Source organism: Dendrobium catenatum, unplaced genomic scaffold, assembly GCF_001605985.2.
Source record: "Dendrobium catenatum unplaced genomic scaffold, ASM160598v2 fragScaff_scaffold_1282, whole genome shotgun sequence".
NCBI lineage: Eukaryota > Viridiplantae > Streptophyta > Magnoliopsida > Asparagales > Orchidaceae > Dendrobium > Dendrobium catenatum.
Window position 1 is genome coordinate 881,476 of NW_021319744.1, and position 11,456 is coordinate 892,931.

At 33.0% G+C, this 11,456-nt stretch overlaps 1 protein-coding gene across 1 annotated transcript in view; it reads right to left on the minus strand.

Annotated features, from left to right (window-relative positions):
• Window positions 1-4,905: 4,905 nt before the first annotated feature.
• LOC110108339 (protein JINGUBANG) overlaps window positions 4,906-11,456 on the minus strand; it is a 30,768-nt gene continuing 24,217 nt past the window's right edge. The window contains exon 5 of the mRNA XM_028699416.1: window positions 4,906-6,597. Coding sequence (XP_028555249.1) covers window positions 5,134-6,597 — 1,464 coding nt within the window. The 3' untranslated portion in view covers window positions 4,906-5,133. The remainder of the gene's footprint in view (window positions 6,598-11,456) is intronic.

Below are 11,456 nucleotides of genomic sequence, written 5' to 3' on the forward strand. Positions count from 1 at the left end.
TGTTGAGCGGGCCTTCAGCATGTCTCTAGTGTAAATAAATGATAAGGTGATCAGCGACCGGGAATCGAATATTGATTTGTGAAAACTCGCTGAATTATTTTGTTTGACAATTGCATGAAGTTTTCAATGCTTTTTACACAAAATAAAATAAAATAAAATAAAAAAACTTGATTTTTCTTTTGTTCCAATTAAGGCAAATTCACATACATCATATAGGGATGTCAATTTTTGGCACAACCCGAAACCCGACCCAGGCCCGCTCGAAAAAATATGGGATTGGGTCAACCTGTTTGTGAAACGGGCCAGGTTCAGGTTGACTCGAAAATCAGTGGGTCGACTCGAATTGACCCAGATGTCGCGTCTCGTTGCAGTCGTGTCTCACGTCAATCGTGTCGCGTCTCAAGTCAATCGGTCGCTTCGACTTGCCACTGTCTCGATCCCGCGTCAATTGGTTGCACTGTCGCATCACGCGAGCTGCCGTTGATGTCACCCCGCATGACCGCACTCCCGCACTGGATGTAGTGCTGCCCTGCCCGTCTTGGCTACTTCCTCGCACACGGCTCGACCCTAACAGCCTTGGCACCTTCCCCGCACTCGCGTTTGGACTAACGTTGTGGCATAGGCTGGCGCACGGAGTAGCAAGCTTTGAACTCAATATGAGATAGGTGGCATTTATAAGCAGAGAGAAAGTAGTAAAAAAGCAGTAGTCAAACAAAATTATAATTATTATATGACAAGCAAAACAACTAAAAAGTTATCCCAAACAGACAATAAATTCCAAATTTTCTCTTACGACACTATTATCTTCATCTCTTATCCAAACCACAAAAAAAAAATGATGAAATGCTAATGTTCAACTAATGTATCACTACTTGACATCATAGAAATCATATTGGTGAGATGCTACTACTTAATGCATATTTGTTGCGTCATGATATGAAAAGTATGGAAAGTTATCCCAAATAGACAATAAGTTCCAAATTTTCTCTTACGACACTATTATATTCATCTCTTATCCATACCACGGAAAAAAATAATATTGATGAAATGCTAATGTTCAACCTAAGTATCACTACTTGACATCACAGAAATCATATTGGTGAGATGCTACTACTTAATGCATATTTGTTGCGTCAAGATTTGAAAATTTATGATAATCTACACTAATTTTAAAGTAAATATAACAGTTTTAAATAATTTTGAATCAAAATATCTTCAGTTCTTCACTTAAAATTTGTTTCCATAAAAATTAAAGGTGAGAAAACATAGCAGTAATTTATATTAAATTATCCAGCAAATCCCTTCATAAGTGGCGCTTATTTACTGATTTACGTAACATACGTCATTTACGTAATTAAGGCTTAATCATCCTGAGCCAGATGGCGTAGTGCTATAGAGCCAAATGGAAATGTTGAAACAACAAGTAACATTAAATATTAAATTATGCTTTAATTAACAATTAAATCTCTAATACTTCCGATTTTTAATAATAGCATAGTCAATGCTTACTTGTCGATTTATGAGAATAGTCATCTAGTCTAATAATCAACAAAATTAATTAATGACACAAATCTTTGATTAATCAATTTTTTAAGAAAAAAAAATATTGTAATACAAATTGTATTGGAATATTTAGATATCATTGGTTTTGCTTTAAAATTAGTGATATATACAAATAGTCTATAGTACACTAATCTGAAAGCAAATTTAATATTACTTAAATTTATCCTAATATAATTTATATCAAATATGCTAAATATAAAATTCTTCTCCGACTTTTTAATAGCCATTTATCACATTTACTTGATTTAAACTCATTCATAATTATGTCAAAATTTAACAAATGACTTTTTCTTTAGTAAAGGAAGAATTTAAAAAATAGATTTTTTAGGGAAAAAGAATTAGCTCAAGATATTTTGATTATATTTTTATAGAGATAAATTCCAAATTCATTGATTTTGCTTTAAGATTGGTGTAATATAATGACATTTAGGCCCATCTAATCCATGTTATATGAAACTATCCTACTACCAAAAGCTTATATTTTTCTATATCATAAGTTATACTTAGTGATGTCGGCAATTGAAATATGTTTATAGGCTGATAATTGTTATTAGCAAATATTAGCTACTTGATTTGATGTTATTTTTTAAATATTAATTTTATAAACGACATTTCTATTTTATTTTAATGACTTATATATGTTGGTCAAATTTTTAACATGTACATTTTCAAGCAAGAATAATTTAAATTTTAATCACCTAGAAGAAAATATTCAAAAATATTTATAATAAATAAAAAAACATCCTCAATGATGAAGATTAGTTTTAATAATAAATATTATAGATTCTTGCTATAAATACAATATATTATTTATATGATCATAAATATTTTTAATAATTAAAAATATTTTTTTTTCTGCCCAACTCAATTTATATAATAAAATGATCACAAAATTCATTAGCGAGACACAGAGTACTTTCAGTACTCTATTTCAGTACTCTAGATATGAATATAATGCATTTGTATTGTGATCATCTTTGTCTAAACATTAATGATGACAAATGCCTATGTGGTGGGTATAAAGTCAGCTTCAATTGCTATTATAGAAAGCCAAATAATGCTGCCCATCTTACCTATCTTACTATCCTATTACTAATGAGTGTTATTTATTCAAATGAGAGCAATCCATGCATATGTGAGTGGAATTTGTCCAAATTTTAGTGAGCTAGATAGTCTCCTCTTATGTCACCTTAGCGACTAATGGTAGGGTAGGAGAGCAAAAGCGATTTGAGGGGCCCTCATAGCTTAAAAATGCTAAACAAGACACACTTATCCAAAACTTACCAATGTAATTGTCATAGTTTCATAATATTTAATGAAGCGAAAAATAATTTGAATGTGAAAATTGTCATTATTTAATTTCATTAAAATGAATGGATTGAAATAAACTTATAGACATTCTCCATTCCTTTATCCCCGCTTCTCTCTTATTCTCTCACAGACAAGCAAAAGGAATAAGGGAGGGAATGGATGGGGGTGATGTGTTTAAGTACATGGTTTTAGATATTTTATTAGAAAAATAAACTTACGGACCCAACGCTACAGTGCTCAGAATCGTAACAAGCCCGCACTCATTTATTTTTCTAAAGACCCGAGAGGTCAAAGCTGGGGCATCACTCATCCCGCCTTCGTAGCACTCCCACAAACATATTTTATAAATTAGTGAAATAGAATTTGGGGTTATTACAACAAGGCTTTATGAGGAAAGACAAAGGTAATGATTTATTGCTTAAGCTCTTAGAGCATTGCTTGTGATGTTCATTTGTCCAATATCTTTTGCCCAATCTATGCAAGAAATATGATTGAGAATATGGTGAGATCACAAATAGTCTCATTGTCTCAGGATTTGAATGTTTGTTTGAGTACATTGCAAGCTGAAATGGATATAATGTGCCACAAATTGTGTATGAAGGTACATAAGTAGATGAGTATTAATTTGAAAGAGTAATTAAGATTGAGATTGGTAATAATTTATGTGTTTATTTTTAATAGTAATGTAATAGTTACTTTATCTTTAAGATGACCTACTATATTTTAAATGGTTAATAGTTATTATTTGGTGTTAAAAATTCAATATTTATATATTTTAATTATCCGTGTCAAATTATTTATGTATATATTTAAATTTTGATTTGTGGTGATAATTTGGAAAATTAAGTTTGTATAGAAGGTACTATGAATTTTTTTTTTTTTAAATTCTAGCAAGTTATTCTATCAATTTTGCCTCATTCCATTTTTTTTACACATATTATCATTTTTTTTATATTTGGCTTTATCATCCCTCAAATACTAGCTAGTTGAAACAACCCGACTATTTATGATTATCTCCCATTGTAAATTCTTTGGCTATCGATGAACTCCCTCAAAATTATTCATGGTCACACTGAAGTATATTTGGTTAATTTGAATAGGTGGGCCCAAGATTGATGGTCTCCATATATAGCTACCCTCCTTGAATATCTTTCAATATTTCTAATAAACAAATGCACGATTATTTATGGGTATATATATATGATGTACACGAGTGTATTAGGTTTATGTTTATAAAACCTGTGTAATTTTGATGACTAATATGAAGTAATGCCATGAGTCCAATATTTCTTAATGAATAATATATAATTTATGATACAAAGAAGGAAGATATATAATTATTGTGGGTTTATGTGTTATGAGTTCGAGTCACATATATTTATTTGAGCCCCCAAACAAATTGAAGAAATATATATTGAATAAGGTGGGGTCAGTCACTTTGAGGATTCAAGAATTTTTTTAATTCTATACTTTCGTGCTGGGTCCCTAGACTCTCATAAAAATTAGCTTTAAAACAATATTGTGAATAGCTTCTTGATTGAATGCTTAGAAATTATCTTTTAAATAATATAATGAATAGATCTTTGATTGATTAAAGTTCTTAGAGCTTCCTTCGTTGTATTTGAAGAGAGAGAGAGAGAGAGGTATTGAAATCCTCTTTGTTAATCTATATTTGATGAAGTTGAAAATAATTACTTTTAAATGAAAAAAATATTTTTTTTTTCGTCGATAATACTGATAGAAATTTAATTCTTCCATATTCAAACAATAGTGATAATACATAAATTTTCACAACTGATAATGATTACTTTCTTTCTTTCTTTTAATAAATAAATATGATAAAAAAAATTTATTTTTACTCTTTATTTTGCATGTTAATAACTAAATATGAAGATTATATATCTAGATAATATGATTATTACTATTAAAAATATTAAAAAATACATTCAACAGCTTCAAAATAAGAAATATATTGAATAAAAAAATTCACATTTTACCAAAGCTCATTAGCCACCATCCAACCAATCAAACCAAACCAGCAAGTCAGATCCACATAATTTCTTTCTCTTAAAACAAAATTTTCTTCAATCTTTCTTACAATGTATCGAAACACGCTCAATAGTCAATACTATAATTTTTTTTTTTAAATTATCTTCCTTTTACAAATAATAGTAATTGAGGCCTCGTCACTCTACTATACAATCCAGTAATTCGTATTTTTCTCAATATTTACATTTGACCGCATCGTCAAACACCAGCTCATACCCAATTCCGACCAACCGCCGGCTGCGCCGGCCGATTCCCCCCCCGCCACACCCTAACCGACCCATCTAAACTCCCACTATACACCAACCATCTTCCTCCCACCTCCCCTCCGCCCTCTACGTCCTCCTGCACCGCCAAACATTTAACCGGTCCCGTGTGACCCGCCAAGGCCGCCACTCGCACGTGCTGCGCGCCCAACCCCTCCCTCCTCCACACGCGCACCGTCCTATCCGCCGACCCGCTCACCACCATCCTCCCGGCCGTCGCCAAGCACAACACAGCCATACTGTGCCACCTCAGCCCCCCGCCCTTCTCGAACCTCCTTCCCCCCACCCAAAATCTCACCCACCCATCAGATGACCCGCAGTACACCACACCGTCCTTCTCCGCCACCGCGATCGACGTCACCGCGCTGTCCCTTCTCAACAGCGTTCTAACCGCCACGTGTTTCCCCGTCCTCTCCTCCCTCTCCCAAAGCTTCACCGTCCCATCAGCCGATCCGCTCATCACCATATTCCCAAACGCCGTCGCCACCGCGTTCACGGCGTCATCATGCGCGTTCACCGACGCGAGGCACTTGAAGTCCGATAATCTCCACACCTTGATCGTCCGGTCCCACGAACCCGAGTACAGCAACCCCTGCTCCGCGTTCAGCGCGAGGCAGGACACTGCGTCGAAGTGCCGTAGCCAAACCGCGTTCCGGTGACGCCGGACCTCTATGTAATTGGACGGTCTGATGGAGCTTTTCAGAAAGTCTTGAAACCGTGGGAGCGTGCCGACGCGTTTATAGCCGTCGGATTTCGAATCTAGTTTCCAAACGCGGATCTTGCCGTCTTGATGGCCGGTGAAGACTTTATCCTTGAATAAAACGATGGATTTGACGAGGCCGCTGCAGGACTTGAAGCCGCCTAATTCGCTGAAGTTTTTCCAAACGCGGATGTTCTTGCTGTCGGAGCCGGTGAAGAGGAGGTCGCCGGAGACGGCGAGGGAGTACACGTGTCCCTCCTGGCGGATGAGGGAGCCGAGGAGGGCGGTGTTGGGGTCCTGCGGGAAGGGAGCGACGGCGGCGGTGGAGTGGATCCAGGGGGATCTTACGAAGGGGGAAGAGGCGGCGGAGGGGTTGTACGGGGACATGGTGTACGGAGAGTTGTCGGAGCCAGCGGTGCTGGAGGTTGTCAGGGGCGGCAATTCGTCGTCGTCGTCGTCGTCGGTCGTCGGACGACAGCGGAAGAAGCGGGAGAGATTGGAGGGTCGAGGTCTGGTTTTCATTTCGTATTGAAGAGGAAAGGTAGGAGTCATCAAGCAAGCAATTTTAAAGAGGAAGAGGTGGCGGATTAGGTATATAAATAGGAGGGAGTCGGGAACATGGGGTGACTGTTCCAAATGAGCCGCGTAACACGTGTCTGTTCGATGGCGTGCGTGGTAAGGAAGGAGGGAGAGGAAGAAAAGTGTGTACTTCTATGCGAGCGGGCCGCATTGGCTTAAATTTCAGCGCTGACCACCTTAATTATCACTTGTCAAATTTCTATACAAACCGCATGATGAGCGTATTGATTTTTTCAATTAATTATTCCAAAATTAATCTCAGTCTCTCAGTTTATGAAGTAAAAATTTTCCTTTATATTTATTATAATATGTAAACAGTACTTTTTTAAAAAATTTAATTTTATGTTTGAATCTTAAAATAAAATTATGCATACAAATATTTTTCAACGTTTGATTAATATATTCTTTTCTAGTATTAAGAAAGGGATGTGTTAAAGAATCTAAATAAGAATGCTTGTGAATTTTTGTTTTTATTTTTATTTTGCCATTACTTTATTTTTTTTTAATTTGAAATAATATTTTGTATTCTGTGGTACTGAACAATAAATATAGAAAATATTTAATAATGAAAATAAAATATAACAAACATATGTTCCACAAAGTACTAACTTAATATTTTAGACATTTTAATCAAAAGTATCTTCACAATGACCATTTAAATAATTAATTTTTTTAAGTAACAATAATTATAAAGGGAACTAGTAAAATATTTAGTTAGTTAAAATACTTACTGAATAATAATTTCCTAAAGAGAATTAAATAGCGAAATAAATGTTCAAATTTGTTAATGTAAGATAACGATTTACTAAAATTAAAATTTCTTAATAAATTGTCTTATTTTCTATACCAGGCAAAACTAATGTTAATTATCCAAAAATATTAATGATATTTGCTTAAAATAAAATATTTAATTGCCATTATTTTTGCTTATTTAGAAATAATTATTATTTTATAATGCTAAATTACAATAGAACAATTTATAATTTTTAAATGAAAACTCTAGTTAATCCATTATAGCCTACAAAATTTGTAAATAAATGTTGCCCCTTTCAATAATTATTTAATCATTTCTTTGGATTTTTTATTAGGCTAATTACGTATTAAAATTTTAAAAATATTACAGGTGAAATTACAATAATTTTGATGAAAAAACTATATTTTTATTTTTCTTCGAAAAAAAAAATACTACAATCTCGCTTATCTTATTCTTTTTTTGATTTAAAAAACATAATTGTAAATAGGATTAGGCGGTTGAAATCGGTTCATATAAACGGCTAATTAAGGGTAACATAAGAAAAAACCGTAAACCGCTACACTTCGGCGCATTTTTGGTGACGTGGAAGCGGTACAACAATTGGATACAAGGACCGCCACGCCGCAAATAGTAAATAGCCGATTTTCAAGGTCTTCGATCAAAAACGGCCTAAACAATTTGAATTTGCGATCCAACATAATATATTTGGCATCTTCACGTAAATTTATCAAATATTATAATTTATTTAAATATTAAAATAGAGTGATATTACCGAGGAAGGGCCGCGAAGGAAAAGATCAGGCGGTGTTGACATTTTATTAAATCTTTATAAAAAAATTAAAATTATTTTTTTTTCAACTAAATAATGAGGAGAAAAAAAAACATGAAATGGCTTTTTACGTGGGACTAGGGTTTCAGCGGGCCACAGCTCAATAATAGACGTGACTTGTCCCTTATCATGAACCGTCCATTTGCCCTACTACACTATCGGAGGGCACCGTCGAACAAGGAGAATGAACAATCGAATCTGCCAAATGGAATAATTTGATAGAAGATGATGCAGACGGCGACAATAGCCCCGGATTGTTTGTCATGACCGTGACCTTTCCTCAGCTGAGGCAATCATGTTTTATATATATTTTTTCAAATAAATGTAAGAGATGTTTTTCTTAAATTTACAGCAGTTTTGGCAACTCTTCTAATAAAAATATAATAGTCTTATAACATGAATTATAAAAAATTACAACGAAAAAAATGTAAGTCTAATAGTACGTGATATAACGATTGTGCTCCTTAGATCCTGTAATTTAAATCAGAATTTGTGCGCAAAGCTAAAGACATGAAAAATATCAAGAGGTAGGATATTACTAAATTACCCGGTTAATTTAATCTTTATTATTATTATTATAATTTAAATTATATATTTTATTAGTTTTTTTTTAGACATTTAGGTCATTTAAGGCAACTCACTACACACAATTGCATATACCAAAGTGAGTTGTGTTTAATTATAGATTTTTATAAATTAAATTGGTACCTATATAATATAATTATGAATTAAATATTTATAATAACACTAAGCTTTAGGAATATTTAGTCAAAAGAAGTAATTAATATTTGAACTAAAGATTGTCGATATCAAATAATATCACAATGAAAGAGTTGTATTATTATCTTTAAATTAATTTACTAAATTTGGAGTTATTGTCTGTAGGATTGATAGTAGTATCATAATTAACTCGCTTTCACCCCATTTCCAATATAAAATTAAAAATAGAAAAGAACCAACAAAACAAATTATTTTCTTAACTAATGATTAGTGAATATAGATTAATCCACTAATCACAAAAATTGCAATGACAGTTTGATTTCTCTTTTATAACTTCGATAGCATCGACACGATGACATCTATGCGAGGAAACTTAGGTGAGCTGATAGTTTGGCCATTAAGTTTCAACACGTCTAGTCGCAGCCACGTTGCAGGCAATTGCTTTCTTTTTATAATATAAGATAAGCTCATTTGGTTATTTTAGATTACAAATAATACTTAAAAAATATAATTAATTAGTATTTTAGAAAACTTGATATATCATCAAAAAATTATCTTGATCGGGCACGAATCTAGGGGGAAAATTAAGTTGGAATTTTCAAAAATTAAATCGGTGATCATCTGAACTCTGATTTCACCAAACTTACAGTCGAACTGAACGTCTTGAAAATACAAACCCAATGTCACCAAATTCAACTCAATCTGAGCTCAAATGATTCCAAATCAAAGACCTGAAGCACGTTTGGAAGGATCAAATCATAATTTGGATTATCAAACAATTTTCAAACGTGACATGCTTATATTCGAATCAAGCGGATAGACGAGACAAATCCAACGAACCCATGATCGTCGAATTCTGATATCATTAGGACATTCAAATATCCAATAAATATTCCATGATCATGGGATTCAACCTCTCGGCCGTCCATTCAATTACTCTCAATTTACCTTTTGATTTTCCTCTTATTTACTGGTTATGTCACTCTCATAATATAATAAATATTAAATAGACTACTAATTTCTCATTAGAGAAGACCCCAAGCAAAAAAGAGAAGGAAGATAACTCTCTTGCCACCAGACTAGCACTCTTCCTCGATCATCGCCGGACTTCCACCCAGCAACGGACCGACGTCGGACTTTTGCCCAATCGCCAATTGATCACGTAGGGCTTCTGCCCGACCCCCCCACTAACACTGGACTCCCGCCAAAACATCAATTAAAGACGGATTTCTACCTGGCCACTAAACGTCGTTGGATTTCTGATCTCCGCTTGTAACTGGATTTGAACCCGACGGTTGATTATTGTAATATGATTGTTCTAAATTTCATAGGTAAATCTGCCACATGTTGTCTAATTAAACACTAGTTGAATCATTTCAATTAGGCATGGCTTAGTGGGTTTTCCTTTTCCTAATATTTTCACGTAAAATTTCTAGTGTTTTCATTATTCTTATTCTATGTATTGGATACACGTACAACACTAAGACTAAAATTCATAACTCTATCGTCACGTATATTCTAACCCGCAACAAGACTAATTGGATAAAATTAATTTCAAGGTTTATAAATTTTCTGGGAATTCACTTAAAAATAAAAGTTTGATTCCTTGCTGAAAATAAATCCCTTGGAATTATTATGATATGCTCTTTTATATTTTTTACTCCTTAATTAAAAGAAATATTATTTTAAGAAACTAATAGAATAATATTTATCATACAAAAAATTAATATCAAATCAATAATGAAAGAAACATCCATACATTTCCTCACATGTTTCACATGCGCATTAAAGCTGGCCCTTACATATAATTTATAATTTTGTGCGTTGGCTATATTTCAAGGAATAAGTGTTCAATAATGCCACAAATACAACTATTGATTTTCAAGAGATCAATACATAAAGAAAAGGAAATTATACACTCCATACATTATATATTTATGATTTTTTAATACAATATTATTTTTTTATTTCCTTGGTCATAAATTATTTATTATCATTATTATTATTATTATTTATATATTTATTGATCTTTAATTTTCGCTTAAGTAAATCATTATTTATTTTAATTTTATTGGTTGTTTGTGATGATTGCAGTATTTTATAAAGTTAATTGTGAAGTTATTATATAAAAGTTAAATTACAATTGCAAATATTTGTATCCTAACATAGAGATTTTTTAAAAATAATGAGCTAATAGCAAATAAAATAGTAGTTAAACAAAATAATAATTGCTATCTGAAAAAAAAAATAAAAAAGTAAGAAAGATGTTCCAAACTTGGGGCAGGATTAGCTTTTTTTTTAGAGTGTACAAAATATGAAATATTTTTTTTTTTTTTTTGAGAATTTGAACAACTATTATTATTGAAGGTGAGAAAAATAGTTAAAATAATTATTCTTCTAAGAAAAAAATAAAAATTTAGGGTGTGTCTCTTCTTAATTTAACCTTGGACACCGAATGACGTCCAGAGATTAATAAAATTATACTGTGTCACCTTTTTATTGTACCGAGGTTCGATACCGCTCGGCACTTAGTACTGATACCGACGCTCGATACCGTGATATTCGGACATAGAGTTAAGTTTAGCATCTTCACAAAATAATTTCTTCTTACTTAGATCCTTAATTTTTGCATGCAACAAGTGGCAAATGCGGATGCATGCGACGGTTGAAATAGTGCCACCTGGCAGA